General features: G+C 37.7%; 1 protein-coding gene across 1 annotated transcript in view; it reads right to left on the bottom strand.

The window, feature by feature from the left end:
• The window catches only part of Dscam1 (Down syndrome cell adhesion molecule 1), a gene marked incomplete in the record, with an annotated part of 1133347 nt that overhangs the window by 367019 nt on the left and 739744 nt on the right, over positions 1–26584 (bottom strand). Inside the window, 7 exon segments of the mRNA XM_070098007.1 lie at positions 13443–13593; positions 13830–13972; positions 16259–16414; positions 18091–18332; positions 18789–19008; positions 21415–21582; positions 22083–22214. Of these exon segments, the coding sequence (XP_069954108.1) occupies positions 13443–13593; positions 13830–13972; positions 16259–16414; positions 18091–18332; positions 18789–19008; positions 21415–21582; positions 22083–22214 (1212 nt within the window).

The following is a 26584-nucleotide window of genomic DNA, read 5'->3' as shown; positions in this document are numbered from 1 at the left end:
TTATCCAACCTATTTTTAAAGCTACACAACGTTCTAGCCTCTATAACGGTACTTGGGAGTTTGTTCCACTCATCCACAACTCTATTACCAAACCAGTACTTTCCTATATCCTTCCTGAATCTGAATTTTTCCAACTTAAAACCATTGCTGCGAGTCCTGTCTAGGCTAGATATTTTCAGCACACTATTTACATCCCCTTTATTTATTCCTGTCTTCCATTTATACACCTCAATCATATCCCCCCTAATTCTACGTCTTTCTAGAGAGTGCAGTTTCAGGGCCCTTAGTCTATCCTCATAGGGAAGGTTTCTGATACATGGGATCAACTTTGTCATCCTCCTTTGTACATTTTCCAGAGAATTTATATCCATTCTGTAATACGGTGACCAAAACTGTGCAGCATAATCTAAATGAGGCCTAACCAAGGATGTATAGAGTTGAAGAACAACCTGAGGACTCCTATTATTTATGCTTCTTGATATGAAGCCAAGGATTCTATTAGCTTTATTGCGAACACTTATGCACTGTTGTCTTGGTTTCAGATTACTGCTAACCAGAACTCCTAAATCTTTTTCGCAATCCGTAATATTAAGATCTACATTATTTAGTTTATATGTGGCATGGTTATTGTCCTGTCCAACATTTAGAACTTTGCATTTGTCTATATTAAACTGCATCTGCCACTTCTCCGACCACTGCATCAGTCTATTCAAATCTTCCTGGAGTGCTCGAATGTCCTCGTCAGAATGAATTCGACGGCCTATTTTGGTGTCATCGGCAAACTTGCCGATGTCGCTCTTTATGCCCTCATCTATGTCGTTTATGTAGATTGTGAACAGCAGGGGGCCCAACACTGACCCCTGTGGAACACCGCTCGTGACACTTCCCCACTCTGATTTCTCCCCATTTATGCAAACTCTCTGCTGCCTATTTGTCAACCATGCCTCTATCCAGGAAAAAATTTCTCCTCCTATTCCATGTGCTTTAATTTTCCTCAACAGTCTCTGATGTGGGACCCTGTCAAAAGCCTTACTGAAGTCCATATACACAATATCATATTCATTACCATGATCTACCTCCTCAAATACCTTAGTGAAAAAAGTTAATAAATTCGTAAGGCAGGAACGCCCCTTTGTAAAACCATGCTGAGATTCGTTGATTAATTTATGCTTTTCAAGGTGGCTACGAACTGCCTCGGCAATTATTGATTCCATAAATTTTCCCACTATGGAGGTCAGGCTTATTGGTCTATAGTTCGAAGCTAAGGACCTGTCACCTGTTTTGAAAATAGGTATCACATTTGCCATTTTCCACTTATCTGGCACCATGCCAGTTTGTAGTGATATGTTGAAAAGATTAGCCAAAGGTGTGCTAAGCTCCTCTTTACATTCCTTTAGAACCCTTGCATACAGTTCATCAGGGCCTGGGGATTTGTTAGGTTTTAATTTATCTATTTGCCTAAGGACCATGTCACTTGTGACCCTAATAGTGCACAGTTTATTATCGTCCTGTTCTACATAATTTATCATTACTGGAATATCGCTGGTATCCTCCTGTGTAAAAACTGAGAGGAAGTATGTGTTAAAAATTCTACACATTTCCTTATCACTGTCAGTGAGCTGACCCGAGGAACTTTTGAGTGGGCCTATCTTGTCCCTGATCTTACTTCTGTATACCTGAAAGAATCCTTTTGGGTTAGTCTTCGATTCTCTTGCAACTTTAACCTCATAATCTCTTTTTGCTTTTCTAATTCCCTTTTTTATTTCTCTCTTTAACTGAATATATCGATTTCTCAATTGCCCCTCTCCTCTTTTGATTTGCCTATATATGCCTCTCTTTTGACCAATCAGATATTTTAATCTATTGTTCATCCATTTAGGATCATTTTTGTTTGATCTGATTTCCCTATTTGGAACATAATTTGACTGAGCAGCTAGAACTATGCCCTGGAAAGCATCATATCGGCAACCATCACCACCTACCTGACCCTTAGTCAGGTCATTCCAGTTCAGCCCACCTAAGTAATTTTTCAGTCCTATGAAATCAGCCAAGCGAAAGTCAGGGACGGAGACTTGATTGCCATTATTAGGGGAATTCCATGATATATTAAAACTGAGTGATTTGTGATCACTTTCCCCAAGCTCATCATTAACCTCAAGATTATTAATTAGTGTTTCCCTACTGGCAAGAACCAAGTCAAGGAGGTTATTTCCCCTAGTTGGCTCTGTCACAAACTGTTTTAAAAAACAATCCTGGATCGTATCAAGAAAGTCACCTGACTCTAAATTTCCTGTCAAATTGCTCCAGTCAATCTGTCTATAGTTGAAATCTCCCATTAGCACAACATTTTCGTATGTAGATGCCTTACGAATTTCGTCCCATAGAAGTTTACTGCACTCCCTATCAAGATTTGGGGCCCTGTAAATCACACCCAAAATTAGTTTTTCTCGGCCCTCGAGAAGCTGTAACCAAACAGATTCAGTGGCTGACGCTTCTAATTTAATATCTTGTCTAACACAACAATTTAAATTGTCTCTGACATACATCGCTACTCCACCACCTTTCCTGTTGACCCTGTCAGTGTGGAATAATTTATAGCCTTGTATGTGACATTCAGAGGGCATCTCTCTATCTTTCAGATTGAGCCAGGTCTCTGTTATAGCAATAATATCTATGTTTCCTGCACTTGCAATTAATCTTAGCTCATCTATCTTATTTCTTACACTCCTGCTATTAGTATAGTAAACCTTAAGGGAGCTAGTCCCTTGCTGCCCTCTGCTGTCCCCCTTTGTTTGCTGACCTGATCTATTGTCTTTATTTATAACTTCATGCTGAATGCCTTTTATACATTTACTGTTTCCAACCCAAGTGTTGCAACCTGCTTGTTTCCCACACACACCCATACCTCTATCTTCCATCAGTTTAAAATCATAGGCATTTCACCAATGGCCTTCTCAATCGAGTCTGCAAGTGCTATCCACTCTATCATATGCCTTTTCTAAATCCATAAATGCAATAAAAACTTCCCTACCTTTATCTAAATACTGTTCACATATATGCTTCATCTACACATCCCCTACCCACTCTGAAGCCTCCCTGCTCATCCGCAATCCTACATTCTGTCTTACCTCTAATTCTTTCAATTATAACCCTACCGTATACTTTTCCTGGTATACTCAGTAAACTTATTCCTCTATAATTTTTACAATCTCTTTTGTCCCCTTTCCCTTTATATAAAGGGACTATACATGCTCTCCGCCAATCCCTAGGTACCTTCCCCTCTTTCATGCATTTATTAAACAAAAGTACCAACCACTCCAACACTATATCCCCCCCTGCTTTTAACATTTCTGTCATGATCCCATCAGTTACAGCTGCTTTACCCCCTTTCATTCTACGTAATGCCTCACGTACCTCCACCACACTTACATTCTGCTCTTCTTCACTCCTAAAAGATGGTATACCTCCCTGGCCAGTGCATGAAATTACCGCCTCCCTTTCTTCCTCAACATTTAAAAGTTCCTCAAAATATTCTCGCCATCTACCTAATACCTCCCTCTCCCCATCTACTAACTCCCCTACTCTGTTTTTAGCTGACAAATTCATACTTTCCCTAGGCTTTCTTAACTTGTTTAACTCCAAATTTTTTTCTTATTTTCATTAAAATTTCTTGACAGTGCCTCTCACACTCTATCATCTGCTCTCCTTTTGCACTCTCTCGCCACTCTCTTCACCTTTCTTTTACTCTCCATATACTCTGCTCTTCTTATAACACTTCTGCTTTGTAAAAACCTCTCATAAGCTACCTTTTTCTCTTTTATCACACCTATCGCAATCCCCTCAACCCTTTCTACCTCAATCTCTTGCTACCCTCTACCCCTGCACTATTCACTGCCCTGCTGTTCTCCGTAACCTACTATTCATCCCTCTCCCTTTTGCCACCTGATACTCTTGCTTCCTTCCTGCCCTGCAGCGCTGTATAGCCCTTGTGGTTTAGCGTTTCTTTTTGATTATAATAATAATAATAATGCAGAAAATTTGGAGTGTGGAAATTAGGAAAAGGTGTGGAGTTAATAAAAGTATTAGTCAGAGGGCTGAAGAGGGGTTGCTGAGATGGTTTGGTCATTTAGAGAGAATGGACCAAAGTAGAATGACATATAGAGCTTATAAATCTGTAAGGGAAGGAAGGCGGGATAGGGGTCGTCCTCGAAAAGGTTGGAGGGAGGGGGTAAAGGAGGTTTTGTGGGTGAGGGGCTTGGACTTCCAGCAAGCGTGTGTGAGCGTGTTAGATATGAGTGAATGGAGACGAATGGTATTTGGGACCTGACGAGCTGTTGGAGTGTGAGCAGGGTAATATTTAGTAAAGAGATTCAGGGAAACTGGTTATTTTTATATAGCCAGACTTGAGTCCTGGAAATGGGAAGTACAATGCCTGCACTTTAAAGGAGGGGTTTGGAATATTGGCAGTTTAGAGGGATATGCTGTGTATCTTTATACGTATATGCTTCTAAATTGTTGTATTCTGAGCACCTCTGCAAAAACAGTGATTATGTGTGAGTGAGATGAAAGTGTTGAACGATGAAAGTATTTTCTTTTTGGGGATTTTCTTTCTTTTTGGGTCACCCTGCCTCGTTGGGAGACGTCTGACTTGTTAAGAAAAAAAAAAAAAATGACCACTCTATTAGTTACACCCTTCTAGTAGCCCCCAGAAGAACAGCCTAAATTCTTTGTTACCCAGGTTAATCCTTTCAGGGTCGTCAGGCCCTCTCCGAGACTTGTTCTCAGGGTCGACAAAATTAAAAAAAAAAAAAAAAAAAAAAAAAAAAAAAAAAAAAAAAAAAAAAAAAAAAAAAAAAAAAAAAAAAAAAAAAAAAAAATTCTTATGAAAAGATAGTTTTTTTTTTTTAAATCTTAAAGACTAAACAAAAATTTTTTACCATCAATACTTACCAAGATATGGAGGCATGAAGTTGACAGAAATTTTTATTTATTATCACACCGGCCGATTCCCACCAAGGCAGGGTGGCCCGAAAAAGAAAAACTTTCACCATCATTCACTCCATCACTGTCTTGCCAGAAGGGTGCTTTACACTACAGTTTTTAAACTGCAACATTAACACCCATCCTTCAGAGTGCAGGCACTGTACTTCCCATCTCCAGGACTCAAGTCCGGCCTGCCGGTTTCCCTGAATCCCTTCATAAATGTTACTTTGCTCACACTCCAACAGCACGTCAAGTATTAAAAACCATTTGTCTCCATTCACTCCTATCAAACACGCTCACGCATGCCTGCTGGAAGTCCAAGCCCCTCGCACACAAAACCTCCTTTACCCCCTCCCTCCAACCCTTCCTAGGCCGACCCCTACCCCGCCTTCCTTCCACTACAGACTGATACACTCTTGAAGTCATTCTGTTTCGCTCCATTCTCTCTACATGTCCGAACCACCTCAACAACCCTTCCTCAGCCCTCTGGACAACAGTTTTGGTAATCCCGCACCTCCTCCTAACTTCCAAACTACGAATTCTCTGCATTATATTCACACCACACATTGCCCTCAGACATGACATCTCCACTGCCTCCAGCCTTCTCCTCGCTGCAACATTCATCACCCACGCTTCACACCCATATAAGAGCGTTGGTAAAACTATACTCTCATACATTCCCCTCTTTGCCTCCAAGGACAAAGTTCTTTGTCTCCACAGACTCCTAAGTGCACCACTCACTCTTTTTCCCTCATCAATTCTATGATTCACCTCATCTTTCATAGACCCATCCGCTGACACGTCCACTCCCAAATATCTGAATACGTTCACCTCCTCCATACTCTCTCCCTCCAATCTGATATTCAATCTTTCATCACCTAATCTTTTTGTTATCCTCATAACCTTACTCTTTCCTGTATTCACCTTTAATTTTCTTCTTTTGCACACCCTACCAAATTCATCCACCAATCTCTGCAACTTCTCTTCAGAATCTCCCAAGAGCACAGTGTCATCAGCAAAGAGCAGCTGTGACAACTCCCACTTTGTGTGTGATTCTTTATCTTTTAACTCCACGCCTCTTGCCAAGACCCTCGCATTTACTTCTCTTACAACCCCATCTATAAATATATTAAACAACCACGGTGACATCACACATCCTTGTCTAAGGCCTACTTTTACTGGGAAAAAATTTCCCTCTTTCCTACATACTCTAACTTGAGCCTCACTATCCTCGTAAAAACTCTTCACTGCTTTCAGTAACCTACCTCCTACACCATACACTTGCAACATCTGCCACATTGCCCCCCTATCCACCCTGTCATACGCCTTTTCCAAATCCATAAATGCCACAAAGACCTCTTTAGCCTTATCTAAATACTGTTCACTTATATGTTTCACTGTAAACACCTGGTCCACACACCCCCTACCTTTCCTAAAGCCTCCTTGTTCATCTGCTATCCTATTCTCCGTCTTACTCTTAATTCTTTCAATTATAACTCTACCATACACTTTACCAGGTACACTCAACAGACTTATCCCCCTATAATTTTTGCACTCTCTTTTATCCCCTTTGCCTTTATACAAAGGAACTATGCATGCTCTCTGCCAATCCCTAGGTACCTTACCCTCTTCCATACATTTATTAAATAATTGCACCAACCACTCCAAAACTATATCCCCACCTGCTTTTAACATTTCTATCTTTATCCCATCAATCCCGGCTGCCTTACCCCCTTTCATTTTACCTACTGCCTCACGAACTTCCCCCACACTCACAACTGGCTCTTCCTCACTCCTACAAGATGTTATTCCTCCTTGCCCTATACACGAAATCACAGCTTCCCTATCTTCATCAACATTTAACAATTCCTCAAAATATTCCTTCCATCTTCCCAATACCTCTAACTCTCCATTTAATAACTCTCCTCTCCTATTTTTAACTGACAAATCCATTTGTTCTCTAGGCTTTCTTAACTTGTTAATCTCACTCCAAAACTTTTTCTTATTTTCAACAAAATTTGTTGATAACATCTCACCCACTCTCTCATTTGCTCTCTTTTTACATTGCTTCACCACTCTCTTAACTTCTCTCTTTTTCTCCATATACTCTTCCCTCCTTGCATCACTTCTACTTTGTAAAAACTTCTCATATGCTAACTTTTTCTCCCTTACTACTCTCTTTACATCATCATTCCACCAATCGCTCCTCTTCCCTCCTGCACCCACTTTCCTGTAACCACAAACTTCTGCTGAACACTCCAACACTACATTTTTAAACCTACCCCATACCTCTTCGACCCCATTGCCTGGGTATATGGTATATGGTATATGGTATATGGTATATGGTAACATCGCCGACTGCTGGTCACCCGGTATTACTTTATTTATTTTTTTAGGTACTATTTTCTATTATTTCTTAATTTTTTTTTTCCAAGTAACTTTTATGGCCTGTGAGACCAATATGATCACTATTTTGTAAGTTATTTCTTTTTCAATACTACACAATAATGGCATAAACACTGTTGTCACTGTTTTGTTTACAGAAAATATTTTCACAAACAAACGATATGAAATGTTGTTTATTACTATTTTTCTATATTTTATATACACATATACAGTCACAGGGAATGTTTCTAGAAGTTCTGCAGCCTGTGGAAGTCTTTGAAACATGGTGTCATGTCACAGTGGTGTTTTACATTCCTCACACATAAAACGAGTGTGTCTGCGTTGTTGTAGGGTTTTTTTTGTATGTGCACAGACGTAACACCTCTTCTGAGCCTTTTTCTTGAAAGCAGTAGCAGGCAGTTTTACTAAGAAGTGATCACCATGCTTCAGACGAGAAGGTAGTTGTTGATAATTTAGTGGGCGGTCTATTGCAGGTGTTGTTCCTTGGTACTTGAATACTATTTGTCTGATGACAGACAAACAGAATTTGCCATATGGTGGTTTGTTTCTGGTCCTCATCTTATACATATTATAAGCATTGAGCATGAAAATGTACAGAAGATGGAAAAAGAGTTTTATGTACCACTTATAACTCTTGCAAACACAATCAGCAAACCCAATCTGCATGTCACATTTGTCCACTGAGAGCATATTGAGGGTGTAATTAACCACAGCTGCAGGTTTTAGAATGGGTTCATTGCTGTCTCTATGCTGCCCGACAGTGTTTGTCATTTCATTAGGGTGAACTGATGACAACAGTGTGACATCTCGTTTGTCATGCCACCGAAAAGCCATGATGTCATTGGCAGCAAACACCTGCACCTCACCTCTACGAGTGCCAGTGTCAAACCTGGGCATATGTTTACGATTTGCACGCACTGTGCCACACACATCTGTCATGTTCACTCAAAGAAAATCACTGAGTGAGGGGTTTGTGTACCAGTTATCAGTATATAATATATGCCCCTTACCAAGGTATGGTTCTATCATTGTTCTAACCACATCACCAGAGATGCCCAATAACTTCCTGGTATTTTTCAATGTACAGCTTCCAGTGTACACAATAATATCCAATACAAGACCACTGTAACAATCACAAAGCACAAACAACTTTATACAAAAAGCGTTTCCTCTTGCTTGGTATGTACTGCTTGAAAGAGACTTCCTTTGAACAGAATCAAAGACTCGTCAATTACAAGCTTCCTGAAGGGATAAAAATACATATTGAATTTCTTTCAGATACACAAACACATTCCTAATCTTATATAACCTGTCGTTTCTGTCAGGCCTGGTTTTGTCTGAGAAGTGAAGCATAAGTAATAGTAGCACAAATCGATTCACTACCATTATATCACTGAAACCTGGGGTTGCAATCAGGCGGTCCGTTGACCAGTATGATTTGACTCTGTGCTTATACACATGTGGCATAAGCATTATTGTGGCAAAGAAAAGATACATTTCAGCCACAGTTGACTCCTTCTACTTGTGTAGATGTGATTTTGGTGAAAGTATTGTGTTTGCCATGGTATACTCGTAGTATCTGTTGCTTTCCCTGACAATAATTTCCATCAGGGGTTCGTTGAAGAATAACTTGAAACATTCCAGTTCACTGGCATTGTTCCCCAGTATACAACATGGCCGTATTCAACTTTGGCTTTCATCAAACTGCTGGGTATTTGGAACAAAATTGAAAGCTTCCTGCCAATCCCAGGTGCAGTCTGCTGGTGGGTACTGGACATTGACAGGTGGTTGTGGAGGTTGTGGTTGTGGAGGCTGGTGTGGTGGGTGGGTGGGGGATGATGGCCTTTGTTGTAGATCAGCTGAGGCAGCGGCAAGTGTGGCGGCGTGGGTGGCAGCATGGGTAGTAGAGTGGGTGGCAGCATGGCCCACTGCTGGTGCCTCACGGCCGGCACCACCATGCACATTTTCCATCCCAGTTGCAACACTATCATCATCATTTTCACTGTCTGTTCCTGTTGTACAGCCACGGGATGTAGTCCGAGATGTACTCCTTCCCCTTGGAATAGCATATGGCACACTACCAGAGCACATATATTGTTGTATATACTGACGCTTCACTGGAGAATATTCCACTTCACTATCACTACAGGAACTGGTTTCAAGAGCTTGTAGTTCATATTCACTATCACTATCATCACCAATGCTCACATCTGAGTCCGGGATTTGGTAAAATAGGAGTTTCCTCTTTGATTCTGGTACAACTGAACGTGAACAAGACGGCCCAGCAGCAGAGGTGGAAGGCTGAGGGTCGTCTGGGTTTTCCTCACTATTACCGATATTATGGTCATTAGTTTCGGTCACAACCTCACCAAAACCTTGAAACTCATCTTCATTGGCACTTCTATCTGTATTAGAACTGTCACTGGGGAACAAGTGTCCCAATTCACCGAGGAGTGAGGAGCTTCTTACTGCGAGGCATGGTGAACAAAATCTACTAAAATGGCGTTCCCACAATGCGCCACTGGGTCCAATATTTTTTTCTACCGCACACACTGACCACACACACCCATTCTCTCACATCTAGGCCTACCAGCCTTTTCCTGTGAGATCTGAAGGAGCTAGAATTCATGCATACTAGTATGTCAAAAACCCTGGCACGTAAGCCGTACTAGTACATCCGAAACCCTGAAAGGGTTAAACAAGGTGCTGGAAACATTCCTTAGATATTCTGGTCCATGTTGACATGATAGCATCTCCCAGTTACTGTAGATTTGTTGGCTGCAAATCTGTTCCACCACATCCCAAAGGCTTACACCAAATTCTTATCCTACCATGTGTATATCGCAGCAGAATTTACAATTCGTCAAACCAGGTGACATTTTCCCAATCTTCAACTGTCCAGTTTTGTTGAGCCTCTGCCTGCTGTAGCCTTAGTTTCCAGTTCTTAGCTGACAGGAGTGGACCCTGGTGTGGTTTTCTGCTGCTGTAGTCCATCCACTTCAAGGGTCAATGTGCTGTGCATTCAGAAATGCTCTTCTGCATACCACTGTTGTAATGCCTGGTTATTGGAGTTACTCTCACCTTCCTGTCAACTGGAACCAGTCTGGCCATTCTCCTCTGAACCCTCTCATTAACAAGGCAATTTCACCCATAGAACTGTCACTCACTGGATATTGTGTGTTTTTCACACCATTCTCTAAACTCTAGACTTGTGCATGAAAATCCCAGGAAAGCAGCAGTTTGAGATACTCAAACCACCATGTCTGGCACCAACAATCATTCCATAGTCTAAGTCACTTAGATCATACTTCTTTCCTATTTTTTATGTTTGGTCCAAACAACAACTGAACCTTTTGACCATGTCTGCATGCTATTAGGCATTGAGATGCAGCCTTCTAAGTTCCTCACAATTCTCTCTCACTCTGTTGAAAGGTTTGAGTTTGTTTCACAGTTTATTCCATTAATTTCTTCTTCAATTTTACCAAAACTGAAGTTTTTTGTCAATGAACATCATATTGTTTTCTGTGGTCTACTGGAAGGTCTTGATTAATATCAGCTAGGACATTTCCTGTTTTCAATGAATGCCACTCCAAATTCTATTATTGTCTGCTATGGATGATACAATGCTATGACTTATGTCTTGGTCTATGTCAGATATGAAAATGAGAATTGTGGCAGGTACTGTGCATTAAGGACTGTATGAACCTTGTGTTTAGCGCTTAGTTATGTATGAAGTGCCTTAACCCTTCGAAGGTTTCGGCCGTACTAGTACAGCTTACGACCCAGGTTTTTGACGTACTAGTATGCCTAAATTCTAGCGCCCTCAAATCTAGTGGGAGAATGCTGGTAGGCCTACATATGAAAGAATGGGTCTATGTGGTCAGTGTGCACAGTATAAAAAAATCCTGCAGCACACAGTGCATAATGAGAAAAAAAAAACTTAGACCGTTTTTTTGGAATAAAACAGCGACTTTGCACTGTATTTTCATATGGTATTTATTGTTGTATTCTAGTTTTCTTGATCTCATTTTATAGAATGGAAGACATATTACAGAAATTGAGATGATTTTTACTGGTTTTACAATTAAAAGTACCTTGAAATTGAGCTCGAAGTCGCAGAAATGTTCGATTTTTACCGAAGTTCAAAAGTAAACAAATCATGCCAAGCGTCCAATACACATCAACAGGCGAGTCTAATATTCTTTCGCAAGTGCGTCAATATTATTTATACCATTTTTTACACTAATGCAGTAGTTTGCATAACAGTAAATCTTCTATTTTTTGTGAGAATAAAAATTCAAAGTGGAAAGCAAAAGAATATAAGAGGGGCCTTGAGACGTGACTAATGAACAGAGGAAATGTCATTTTAGTGCTAGCAATGTCTTTCTTGTTTATTCTGGACCCTATTCAGAAATTGGCATCTTTGGAAATTTGTGTGAAATTGGCAAAATTGCTAAATTCTGACCACTGTACTGGATAGTTGAAATTGGTAAATGGGTGGTTTCTTGCACTCATTCGATAGAAAAAAATGGAGTTCTAGCGAAATATTCATATTTTCTGTCGACTAGTACAGTGGAATTGGCCGAAAATGGGGCTCAAAGTGGGCAAAATAGCTGATGCGTAAATATCGCTGAGACTGCTAACTTTGCGAGAGCATAATTCCGTAAGTTTTCCATCAACTTTCATACTTTTGGTGTCATTATGATCGGGAAAAGATTCTCTATCTTTTCATAAGAAAAAACTATTTTTTTTTTTTAAATTTGGCCGACCTTGAGAACGAGTCTCGGAGAGGGCCTGTCGACCCTCAAAGGGTTAAGGAGCAGAGCTTTTCACTGAGGCAGCCTCTGATTTTACTTTGCTGACTATTTCTTTTTGAATCTGATTTTGATTTGCTAGAAAATTAAAAATCCATCTGCCCTCATTTTCCATTTATTCCTTTTGCACGTTCTATTGCACACTTTTTGAAAGTCTTTGTGAAGTCTGTGTATACAACATCTGCATTCTGTTTATCTTCCAGTGCATCTAAGACAATGATGTAATGGTCCAAAAATTGCAAGAGGCAGGATGGATTTGCTCTAAACCTGTTGTCCCGGGTTGTGCAATTGATGTGATTCCATGTATTAAGCATTCTTTCTTCTTAAAATTTTTTCAAAGATTCTGATAATGTGGGATATCGATGTCATCAGTCAATAGATTTTTGCAATTGCTTTACTACCAGTTTTGTTTTGTGGCTATATCCAGTTTTTAAGAACTGTGAAATGACTACTATGTCCAGACTCCATCTCCATACGATATTGACAGTATGTGATAGTCTTTTTCTGCAGTTTTTGATGAATATGGAGTTTCATGAGTCTGAGCCTGGGGCAGAGTGCATAGACAAGCTATCAATGGCTTTTTCAAATTCAAGTGGAGATTTTGGAGATGTTGAAGGAGTTTTGACCTTCATGCATATTTTTTAGTTAATTTCTAATTTTTTTTTTTTTTTTTTTTTTACATTTCCTCTCACTGCTTTACTAGAATAATAATAAGAAAAACTTTAAGAGAAAATATCTTCTTTCTTTCAACACACCGGCCGTATCCCACCGAGGCGGTGTGGCCCAAAAGGAAAAATGAAAGTTTCTCCTTTTACATTTAGTAATATATACAGGAGAAGTGGTTACTAGCCCCTTGCTCCCGGCATTTTAGTTGCCTCTTATGACACGCATGGCTTACAGAGGAAGAATTCTGTTCCACTTCCCCATGGAGATAAGAGGAAATAAACAAGAACAAGAATTAGAAAGAAAATAGAAGAAAACCCAGAGGGGTGTGTATGTATATATATACTTGTACATGTGTGTAGTGTGACCTAAGTGTAAGTAGAAGTAGCAAGACACCTGAAACCTTGCATGTTCATGAGACAGAAAAATGGACACCAGCAATCCTACCATCATGTAAAACAATTACAGGCTTTCGTTTTACACTCACTTGGCAGGACGGTAGTACCTCCCTGGGCGGTTGCTGTCTACCAGCCTACTACCTAAAAGAGAAAATATAAAGTGCCAAAAAAGATGTACCTTTATTAGAGAGCTTCAGATGAACCAACTGTGACATTTCTCCTTCTCCAACAGTAGTGGAAGCAGTTACCCAAAACACATAGTCATCTCGGCGCTTCAGTCCAGTTGCTTCATAGCTCAGTTGAGATGGGAGAAGCTTCTGCTGAACAGTCTGTCATAACATTAAATAAATTAAGTTATGCAATTAATCCATATTTTTCTGACAAAATATAGAATAATATTGAACTACTAATTCAGAGGATCATTAGGAAAGATTATATAATGTTAATGCAGGATAATTATTAATAAATGCTTTGAATGAAAACAAAGCAATCATTGCTCACATCCTAAGGAATGTTTGAATGTCATTAATTCAAAATTCAAAATTCCACTGAATATAAAACTCACCTCAGTATCACTCTTGCCGTGCTCCTTGTAATAAACAGTGTACTGAGTAATAATACCATTAGGGCGCTCAGGTGGTAGCCAAGACACAAGGATTGAGTCAGCAGACATAACCAATGCCTTCACAGATGTAGGAGATTCAGGAACTGAAATTGTTTTGTAGTCGTTTGTTTACCAGTTTTAATATATTATACATTATTGTAATCTCTCTATTACATGTGGCTTTTATGGAAATAGCCTCAACCTTATAAGCAATCACGGTATTATAATTTAATCCTCATATTTCTAAGTTATCTTCCGTGAAAAAATTTTTTTTTGCTACAAGATCATAAACTAGCACACAAATGGAAAATGGCAAGCACTGTACCCATATAGTATGTCCCAGACTTATGATCATCCAACTTACACTTTATTCCTACGACTGAAACACTTTGGAACCAATTGTATCGACAGATTTGCCAATCTGTCAATACAATCACTGCAAGTAAATCTGTCCTTCATTTTATATTTTAGGTGCATTCCAGGTTATCTACATAATGAGAAGCTTTAATACACTTTGCAAATTGGATTGACAGCAAAAGGTGAATGCATATTGCAAATATTGAATCAGATAAAATTGCAATATTGCATATTAAAGAATTTGCATAGATTCACTCTATGCAAATTCTTTAAAGTGAGGGGAAACTTCATTCAAAAAAATTACTTGCAACAAATTGCTTTTTTCAAGATAGTTTTTTGCCAAATACTTTGACAGTTTGTTTTCTTTATGCAAGTGTGAAGAGTTCATGATTGCTTGGTGAAGAACTGCAGATTATTTAATTAGCATTTTCTTACATTAAAATATAGTACACCCCAACTTAATAACCCAGATAGGCAATGAAGAAAATGTTTATTAAGCAAAAAATATGGAAAGTGACTCGCAGTTTTCCATGAAGCCAATGTTATAACCACAGACTGTATTCCATATCTAATTCCTACTATTTTTTTCATGCTTCACCTATATTTACCAAAAAAAAAAAAAAAAAAATGAGCTACCATATACACACCATTTGATCATATAAAAAAAAAAAAAAAAAAAAAAAAAAAGTGGGGTAATTTTTTTTTTTTTTTTTTTTTTTTTTTTTTACAAAATTCAGTCATACTTTGTCAAGATGGGTCTCCATCACCTTTCAACTTGATGCATGACACTCAAATTAAAAACAAACAATACAATTACATTCATGTCAACACTCTCTCCACACTTAAAATGCTTCAGTAAATGACTATCATTATGTAAATTGATTTTTCAGGAATATTAACAGTGCTCTAAATGATGGTCTACTGCATATCAATGACTTGCCAGAAGGAATGATGAACTACATAACACTTTTTGCAAATAATGCAAGAATCCTATGCAGGAAAAGCAACAAAAAATGACTGTGCATCCCTAAATGAAGATCAGGACAGGCTGAGCAAGCAAAGTGAGATATGGATGATAGAATTTAAATGTGGATAAGTGCCACATTACAGGAATTGGTGAAAATGAAAACACACACCTTGCAAAGTACAAACTGTGTAACAAAACACTATAGGCATCAGACAAAGAAAGGGACCTAGCACTCACCATTCACAAAAGTTTGTCACCAGAAAATAAAAAACAAAGTAGTGAGAAACTCTTTTGCAACAAAGGTCAACTTTCAAATAACACCTGGATATATGAATAGAGAAATGTTGAAAAAGCTGTTCACAACATATATTAGATGAAATTTTGAACATGCAGCAGTGATATGGTGCCTGCTACTAAAATCAAATATGAACAAACTAGAAAAATTCAACTGGAGCTACAGCTTCCAGGACTCTAAAAAACTTAGTTATGAAGAAAGACTGACAGCACTGGGTATGCCATTTTCGGTTCATAAGAGGAAAAGAGGAAACATGATACCTGAAGGATACTTGAAGGATGTTTCTGGGTATCAATGCCCCCTTGGTCTGTTCCCATACCAGGTCTCCCAGAGGATCAAGGCCTGATCAACCAGCCTGCTACTGCTAGCCGCATGCAGTCCAGTGTATGAACCACAGCCCAGCTTACCATATTCAGGATTAAAAAAGGAATATAAAAGAGCTGACAAGGAAGACTTCCAAACTCCAAGTGGCATAACAGAGAAGCCAGAAAAAGAAGTTACCAAAAGGATGTAGGAAATTTTTCTTCACAAACAGTGGTGGATTAATGGGATGGTTTATAAGAGGTATTAAAATCTTTTTCATACACTAAACTTTTTGATAGACTAAATACTGAAGATGGAACACCACGAGCTTATCATTACTCCTGTAGCTACAAATGGGTAATTACAAAGAGAGAGCCAATTCTTGGTGGTCAAACAAAACTTAACAAATACGAGAAAAAAAAAGGCTGATCCTCACTTTTCACAAAATCAAACAATTAGTTTACTTACTATCTTGGTCAGTTTGGCAGTGGATGGGCTGTGAGCGAACACCCTCACCACCTGATGTGAAGGCGAGTACCTGGAGGCTGTAGTTTGTGTATTTCTGGAGACCATGGAGGTGAGTTTCTGTAGATCCAGTAATCTTGGTGTCTTTGCTTTCCTCATCTATAAGATATAGTTACTGGTCTTCGGTGAGTGTTATATAAATATATTAATTCACGGAACAAGATACAGTGGAACCTTGGTTTTTTAGTTTGCCCTGGTTTTTGTCGAATTCAGTTTTCGACGACTCTTTTCGTCAAAATATTGTCCCAGGTTTTGTTCATCACCTCAGTTTTCGTCTGCTATACTGAACGTGTCCGTCTGCCCTCGCCCACACAGAGTATCCCACGCACGCATTCTGAGTCAGTCTAGCTTTGTTTCTCATCGAGTGAACATTACCCTGCGCATTCATATGAAACATTTCGTAATAATCCATTGTTGTTTGTGCTTGTTTATTGAGTGCGACTACTAAATAAGCCACCATGGGGCCAAAGAAAGTTCCAAGTGCCAGCCCTTTGATGAAGAAGGCAAGAAACACAATAGAATTCAATGGTGTTAGAGGGTGGTAGTGATGGTGGTAGATGGTGGTAGTGATTGTGGTACAGGGTGGTTGTGATGGTGGTAGAGGGTGATAGTGGTTGCGATGGTGGTAGTGATTGTGGTAGAAGGTGATAGTGATGGTGGTAGAGGACGGCAGTGATGGTGGTACAGGGTGGTAGAAGATGGTAGTGATGGTGGTAGAGATAGCCTCTCCTCCCCTTGCTATTTTCCATATGCCAACAAGTCTTCAATAGAGGAAAAAGTAATTTAAATGTTCATTTTTCCATTTCGTTAGTGCTTCATATTTATTTCTCATTGTTTTCTGTATGTAAAACTATAGTTATTCTCTATAAAATGTATTTTTTGTTAATATTTTTGGGTGAATGGAATGGAGTAATTGGATTTACATTATTTCTCACGGGAAATGTTTCTTCAGTTTTCGCCGAATTCGGCTTTTGACTTGGAACGAATTCAAGATGAAAACCAAGGTTCCACCGTATACTCTGAAGAAATGCATAAAAATGTCTCAGAACAAGGGGTCACCAATCTGTATGTAGCCTTACACCTGCATATACCTAGCCCTACCAAAAAAGTAGGGAGACTCCAATAAGGAAACATGCACACCATTATTCATTCAACTGCTGTCATGCCAAAGTGTGCTGACATTGCAATTAAATTTACCCTCCAGATGCAACATCCCCACTCCTTCAGGGAGCAGGTACTGCCCTTCCCACCTCCAGGACTCAAAGTTCAGCTAACTAGTTTCCTTGAATCCCTTCATAAATGTTACCTTTCCTACACTCCAAATACATGCCCAACCACTCTTCTCCATTCACCTACTGGATATTTAAGCCCCTAAAAGTCCCTCCAACCATTTCTGGAATGACCCCTGCCCCTACACACGTCCATATATATTTACATATGGCACAATTCCTAACAGATTAATTAAAACTTCTGATAATTTATCAATTTTTTTTAAACCTTAAAAAAAGGAACTACAGTGAAAGTTACTATACTGTATATTCTACTTCTGCTTCATCTGAACACAGCAATTAATAATCAATGTATGTATTGTAGCCACATAGTTAATCAAATATGAATATTAAAAAATTATCAAAAGGAGATAGAGAAAAAATAACTTTACAGAAAACAAATTCTTGTGTAGTATATCAACATAAAAATATTTGGATCCAAAGAATAAAAACAGCTAGAACAAATTCCTAGTAAAAACATTAAATATTACCAGCCCTAAAACCTACCATACCAAGTGTCAGAGGGACCATAAATGACTTTGTAACCCTTGATGACTCCCTGCACAGTTTCAAGTGGTGGTGAGGACCAGGACACTCGGATCGTCTGCGAAGTTAGAGTAGTGCACGTCACATCTTGGGGGGGTTGCTGGGGTGTACCTTCAGCAGTGTAAGCTCGAATTTCATCAGTTTTTGGTCCCTGTCCAATTTTGTTGAAAGCAGACACAACCACAGCATACTCAGTGTAGATGCTGTATAAAATAATGTCAACATTTTTTTTTTAAATTTTAGCTCTTCTATTCAGTTTTAATTTTATAAATACTATAAATCCAAATACTGATAAGCAATTAAATGTACAGTATTCAGAAATATTCCATACAGCATTGTCTATGCTTATAGTTATAAACATTTCCTTTCTTTTATTTTTTTTTTTTTTAACACGTCAGCCATTTCTCACTGAGACAGGGTGACCCAAAAAGAAAGAAAACCCAAAATCAAAGAAAAACCCAAAAAGAAAGAAAAACTTTCATTATCATTCAACACTTTCACCATCACTCGTACATAATCACTGTCTTTGCAGAGGCATATATAAATAATTTACACATTACTGATCAACCCAGTGTTGTAACACAGTGAATGCTGATAATTTCCCAGTAATGCAGAGTAATGAATAAATAAATATTTGTTAAGATTACACGTGAACTTACTTAAGCTTAGAAATGACGAGATGATGTTCCTTGCCCATTTCCTTGCTAAATTCAACAGTCTCATAAACATAGGAATTGTTGGAGGAGGCAAGACGATAGCCTACTTGGTAACCCTGAATATCACCGTTCCATTCCTCCCTCAGAGGTGGCTTCCATGTGACTCGCAGAGAGCTCTGATCAACAGCCTCAACCTTAAGGTCGCGGGGAGGACCACTGGGAGCTGTCAGGTACAGGTAAAGACATGTATCTTCTAGACATAAATCATTACTGTATGTGAGAGTTAAAGAAGTGCTACTATAACAGGTAAATATATGAAGCAATCTTACATATTAAATTTTTTAATAAATATCCGTATACCTAACAGTTGTCACAAGTCTTTCAAGGAGTGTGTGTGGAATCATTTTTGGAAAATATATAATATTTTTAGCACTCTGCCTACAGAGTAGTTTGTTTATGAGGTAGAGTATATATTAAAAACTACTAATTATAAAAAAAATCTTATTAAATCAACAAAACTAATGCCAACAAGCCTGTCATTACTGTTAGTACACTGGTGCTTGAACTGAAGGGAATGAGCTATAGAGAGAATGTAAGAGCTAGACTGTCACTGGAGAAGCAACGTGCAAAAAAGGGGGAGATAATCGCTGATGGCAAATTTTCAGGGCTACACCTTGACTGCAACCTTAAACTTCAGACCCACATCCAACATATAGTCAAGGTGTCGAAAACAATAGGCATCCTTTACATGATATGTTACTATGTACCCCAAATAGCACTACTTACACTATACCACTTTCTAATCTACCCTTACCTCGTATGGTATTTGTGCTTGGGGGATCTACTACACTCAATCACCTTAAACCATTAATAACCACTGATATTGTTTTAGTGTCACCTTTGCACCATTTATAACATTTTTAGTATATTTTTAAGTGTTTATACAGTAGTGTACTGTATACTGTAATAAACAGAATAGAGGAACTCAGTTCTAATATTCATTATTTAGGTATGCACACTGGTCAGAGAGCCCACTGTAAGTCCGAGTCATCAGTATGTTGCTAAGTGAGGATAGGCTGTATATAGAACATTAAACTCCAATATAAACCCTCCTCTCAAGCTTCTCTTTGATAGCTACAACAGAACACACAGGCACAGCACAAGGCATAAAACTCTCTTCGACATCCCATGACCTTCTAACCCTGTGCAATATGCAATGCACACAAAGGACCCTAATATCTGGAATTCAGTGCCTGAACCAGCAAAAGATCCCCTGCCTGCAAATCAATTTAGGGCTATAATAAAAAATTATCTCATCTCCCAAACTTAACTAAACCAACACTATACTATGCCTGTAATCATTTAACCAGTTTGAAACTACTTGAGTAATCCTTATTAACTCAAGACCACTAAATCATTAAGTTAAAACTGTACTGTTGTAATATTGTAAATTGTAATAATTATAATAGTTTTATTTGTTTCTTGCAACCTCTCCACTATAAACCTTAATAATTATAAAATTTTTGGCTGCCTCACATTTGTATTAATGAAAAATAATGAAAAATTAAAATTCACCACTCTATAACCTATGTCTAGTTTCAAGTAATCTGTAAGCATTAGGATTATTCTGTCCAAAATGCTCATGCAAGGTAGTGGTTTTCTTTGTGCTTATCAATATTTTATAACACATAAATCTCGGTGTACTGTGCATAGAAATAAAATTTGTACAGGTACACATCGATTTTCCAGACACTGATGGTCTGAAAATTCTTATAATCCATACAAATTTATGAGGAGGAACTTGAAATTCCTGTGGCAGTGTATTTACCACCCAACTGTACGTCACTTATTCAACCCCCAAGACCAAGGAATACTGCGCTCTCTAAAGGTGGAAAAATCAGTAAACCGAAAAGACTTTAGAACCAAAGATTCCAGAAAATCGATGTTGTACCTGTATTTGTACATTGATTTTTGCTTTACAGCAGTAGCCCAGAACCCAACCTATTGTATAAGCAGGGCCTGCCTATACATTTTTTTCCAATGATTAAACTTTGTTTGACATTAATTACTAAATGTAGTTTTTTTCAGTTAAAACACCACTGCTAACTAATTAGGGGTAGAAACAACTCTTTATTCCCAGTAACAGTGAACCCATCCTATCTCAACTAAGTGGAAAATGAGGTATTGGTGACATTGTGATGAAAATGGATCTAAAAACAAACAAGCTGAAGAATGAGACACTCTTGCAACATTTGGGAATCTTTTTTGGAGAAAATGTTTTGCAACCAGTGGCTTCTTCAGTCAAATACAGAGAATAACAAATGAAAATGAGGAGGAGTTTGAGATAATCAGTTGGATTACCTCAGTCTCCTCCTCATCTTCCACTGTTATTCTTTGTATTACACTGAAGCAGCCACTGGCTGGTAAAATGTTTCCTCAATAAAGATTCCCAAATGTTGCACGAGTGTCTCAGTCTATAATGATGACATTGTTGATAATGTATCTGTGATTGGTTCTGAGAGATTTTCTACTCTTGCAGCTTTGCTAGCAGCCATAATTTTCTAATATCTGCCAGATCAATCAGACTCTTGCTGCTTGTGACATAATTTAAAACAAAATGGAACCTCACCTTCTTCAGCAGTAATGATTGTAACAGTATCAGAGGGATCAGAATCGCCAATTTCATTCCTGGCAACAATACGAAGATGGTATGTTGTTGCTGGGCGAAGATCCAATACGGCAGCCATATTTTGGTCACCAGGAACCATCATGCGTTCACCATCAGAATCCCAGTTTCCTGCACGAATCACAAAGTTTTCAGACATATGACAAAGCACTTTTACAAGAGTCACCCAGTACAATATTAAATGCTGTATAACATCATGTATACATAATCTCTGAAATTTCTTAAAAACATATAGAACTACATATTAAATGAAATAAAGAACTGTATGCCTCATGTCTACAAGGAAATGCATAATGAGAAATATCACACCTTTATGTTTATCCCCTCAAGGGAGGTTCCTTGATGCTGGTGAGGGGCTCTTAATCTAGGGAATTGGATCTATGCTTCAATTCCCTGAAATAATCCTGAATGCCGTCAATCCTCCCCTTCACAGGCATTGTATAATCCATACAGGTTTAGTGCTCCCCATATTTTTTTTTTTTAAACACATTGGCCTTTTCCCACCGAGGCAGGGTGACCCAAAAAGAAAGAAAAAACTTTCATCATCATTCAACACTTTCACCATGATAATAATAATAACAATAATTATTATATTTTTATTATGTACTTACGGCGGCTCAACTTGTATTCAACAATGTAGCGAGTGATGGGAGAATTTCCATTATAGGGAGGCGTCCAGGAGAGTTCTACAGAGCGACCACTTTTGTCCAATACCTTCAAGCTATTAGGTTGTTCTGGGTGTTCTGTGAAATTATTTATGTATTTTACATTAATTTATTCCATATACAAGTATTGAAAACTAATAAAACTTTGTTAATAATCAGCTGTTTTGATGTACATTATCATGCAAGGAATAATCTTAACCCTTTTGAGGTCTATGCTGTAGTAATACGGGTCTGAGTTCAGGGTCTGTGCCATAGAACTATATGATGAGCTCAGCTCACTCAGATAAGTAGTGAGCAGTAAATTTGGGCCTAGATATGAGAGAATGGGTCTATGCAGCGAGTGTGCACCATATGAAAAAAAAATTGTGCCCCATATAGTACACGATTGGAAAAAACTGACCATGAATTTGGTTTAAAATAGCAACTTTGTGGTATAGTTTTTGGATGTAGTGGTGTATTTTGGTTGTAGTCTGTTTCTTGGTATCATTTAACAGAATGGAAGATATATATTTTGATGGGTTTCAGGAATGGAAATAGCTTGAAACTGAGTTCAAAGTAGCACCACTGTTTGATTTTTGCCAATATTCCAGAGGATACAAATTATGTCACTTGTCCAATACATGTTCAACTAGTCAGTCTATAAGTATTCACTAATGTGCTGACATTGTTTATACAATTATTACAATAATGCAGTAGTCTTCATAACAGTAATATCTTCTAGTTTTTTTTTTGTGTGAATAAAAATTCAAATGTAAAGCAAGTGCAATATAGGAAGGGCTTGGGGTTGTAATTAATGAACAGAGGATGTGTTGTTTTAGTGCCAGTAATATCTACATGGTTAATTCTGAACCTGTTTAACCCTTTCAGGGTCCAAGGCCCAAATCTGGAGTCACGCACCAGTGTCCAAGAATTTTAAAAAAAAAAAATTTGTTATTTTTTCTTATGAAATCGTAGAGAATCTTTTTGTGAAGGTAATAAAACAAAAAGTACGAAATTTGGTGGAAAATTGACGAAATTATGCTCTCGCGAATTTTGATGTGTCAGCGATATTTACGAATCGGCAATTTTGCCGAATTTGACTCCCATTTTAGGCCAATTACATTATTCCAATCAACCAAATTCTTAGCTATTTCACTAGTATTACTTCTATTCTATCGATTGAGCACAAGAAATCGCCAAGTCAACTGTTTCAACTACAAAATAAAGTGATCGGAAATTGTTAATTTGGCCAATTTAACACAAAGTTCAAAATATTCCAATTTCAAAATAGGGTTCAGAATAAACATTGTAGGCATTCCTGGCACTAAACTAACATTTCCTCTGTTCATTAGTTATGTTTTGAGGCTTTACAAATAAATTCCATTTTGATTTTTTATTCACATAATGAATTTTTATTCACACCAAAAAATAGAAGATTTACTGTTATGCAATACTGTAATAATTGTATAAATATCATCACCATATTTGTGAATGTATATTAGACCCACCAGCTGACGTGTATTAGACATGTGAGGTCGTTTGTTTACTTTTGAATATCGGCAAAAATTTAACATTTCCGCTACTTTGAGCTCAGTTTCAAGCCATTTCCAATGCTAAAGCCAATCAAAATCATCTCTATTTCTGTAATATGTCTTCCATTCTATCAAATGAGACCAAGAAATCGCAAATACAACTATAAAAAACATACGAAAAAACACTGCAAAGTTGCTGTTTTAATCGAAAAATCATGATTTCATTTTTTTTCTCTCATTATACACAGTGTGCTGCAGGATCTGTTTTATGTGGTGCACACATACCACATAGATGTATTCTCTCATATCTAGGCCCAAATGTACCACTCACAGTTTATCAGAGTGAGCTGAGCTCATGGCGTAGATCTACGGTTTGGACCCTGAACGTAAAGCCGTAGATCTACGGGACGGACCCTGAAAGGGTTAAATTGGCAATTTTTAAATTTTGAGTGAAACTGGCCAAATTACCAATTTCTGTTCACTTTTATAGGTAGTTGAAATAGTTTAATGGGCAGTTTCTTGTAAGGAAGGCATACTAGCAAAACAACTAAGAGTTTGGTTAACCCGTAAACGGTCCAAGCAGATCTACGTTCACATGTGTAGTGCTACAAAAGTAGATCTACTTTTTTTTTTACATATTTTCAAATATAAAAAAAAAAAAAAGTAGATCAAAGTTTTTTACACATTTTCAAATGTAAAAAACAAAAAGATCTACTTTTTTCACATACTTTCAAATGTTGAAAAAACGTATATATATGTTTGGACTGTTTACGGGTTAATTGGAATAATAGAACTGGCCTAAAATAGGACTATAAGTGGGCAAAACTGCCGATGCATCAATATCACTGAGACCTTTGTAAAAGCTTAATTCCGTAAGTTTCCATCAAATTTTGTACTTTTAGTGTCATTACCTTCAGAAAAAGATTCTTTATAATTTCATAAGATTTTTTTTTTAAACTCTTGTATCCTGAGAGCAATTTTCAAATCAAAGGACCCTGAAAAGGTTAGGTAAATATTTAAAATCTCAGTTATATAATACATTCACAATCTCATGATGTTTTGAAGGAATTTCATTACTACATAAGTCAAATGTATATTTTTTATGCTGAAAAAGTCATACAAGGTGTTTTTACACTTTTCTTTAACATGCTGGCCATCTCCCACCAAAGCAGGGTGACCTGAAAAAGAAACAGTTTGAAGTATATATGTTGTGCCGAATAGGTAAAATTGGTCAATTAATAAGAACTCATTTAAAATTAAGTCCTTTCTAAAATTTTCTCTCATATGTCTAAAGATATATTTTTTCATTTATGTTAATATAAAAATTAATAATTTTGTACCAAAAGAACCGTAGAAAACTTACCTAACCTTGTTATAACAAGCACAATTTAATTTAGCCTAAACCAAATAAATATATTTTCGAAAGTTTACAATAATTTAATAATAAACAAACACAATGAAATATAATTTTTTCATTAGGTTCAGAATGATTTTTGCAAAATTATTGCACACACAAATTTTCACTTGCCTTATTTGGCAAGAAGAGCGTTGCTATTTAAGCCAAAATCATAAGCTTTACCTATTCGGCTTTACCTTTCACTGTCGGGACCCCTGATTCTAAACTCGCTGTGTTGAAAAATATTTGAAAAAAGATTTTCTTATGAAATGATAATCTTTTCCTGATGGAAATGACACCAAAAGTATGAAATTTGATGGAAAACTTATGGAATTACGCTCTCGGCAATATATAAGCATCAGCGATTTCGCCCAATTTGAGCCCTATTTTCAGTCAATTCCATTGTTCCAGTTGACCAAAGTCATAGCTATTTCTCTAGAATTCCATTTGTTCTATCGACTGAGTACAAGAAACTGCCCATTTACCAATTTCAACTACCCAATAAAGTGGTCATAAACTGGCAATTTGACCAATTTCACACAAATTTCAAAAGATGCCAGTTTCAAAATAGGGTCCAGAATAAACAATACAGACATTCCTGGCACTAAAATAACATTTTCTCTGTTCATCAGTCACGTCTCAGGCTCCTTTTATATTGCACTTGCTTTCCATTTTGAATTTTTATTCTCACAAAGAATAGATTTACTGTTGTGCAGACTACTACATTATTTTATAATTGTATAAATAATGTCAACCCATTTGTGACTGTGTATCAGACTGGCCAGTTGGACACGTATTGGACGGTGACGTCATGTGTTCACCCTTGAACACTGGCAAAAATCGAACATTTCCGCTACTTTGAGCTTAATTTCAAGGTACTTTTCATCATGAAACCATTCAAAACTGTCTCTATTTTTGTAAGATATCTTCCATTCTATCAAATGAGACCACAAAAATGAGAATAAAACCATAATTACTATACGAAAATATGCCTCAAAGTCGGCAAAACCATAATTACTATACAAAAACATGCCTCAAAGTCGGCGTTTTAATCCAAAAACATGGATGGAGTTTTTTTTTTTCTCATTATGCACTGTGTGCTGCAGGATTTTTTTTATACTGTGCACACTGACCAGGCAGACCCATTCTCTCACTGCAAGTCTCCCAGCTTTCTCCTGCTAGGTTTGAAGCCGCAAGAATTTTGGGGTATTAATACGTCACCAACACTGGCTTGTAAGCTGTACCTATACATCACCGACAGTGAAAGGGTTAAACACGTCGGCCATTTCCCACAGAGTCAGGGTGACCCAAAAAGAAAGAAAAACCCAAAAAGAAAGAAAAAACATAATCACTGTCTTTGCAGAGGCGTTCAGATATGACAGTTTAGATGTCACTCCAAACAGTCAATATCCCAAACCCCTCCTTTAAAGTGCAGGCATTGTACTTTCTACCTCCAGGACTCAAGTCCAGCTAACCAGTTTCTCCGAATACCTTCACAAAATATTACCTTGCTCACACTCCAACAGCTTGTCAGGTCCCTC

This window comes from Cherax quadricarinatus, chromosome 4, assembly GCF_038502225.1.
Source record: "Cherax quadricarinatus isolate ZL_2023a chromosome 4, ASM3850222v1, whole genome shotgun sequence".
Classification (NCBI taxonomy): Eukaryota; Metazoa; Arthropoda; class Malacostraca; order Decapoda; family Parastacidae; genus Cherax; species Cherax quadricarinatus.
Note: the sequence above shows the minus strand (reverse complement) of the source record. Positions and strands in the feature narration are given on the sequence as shown.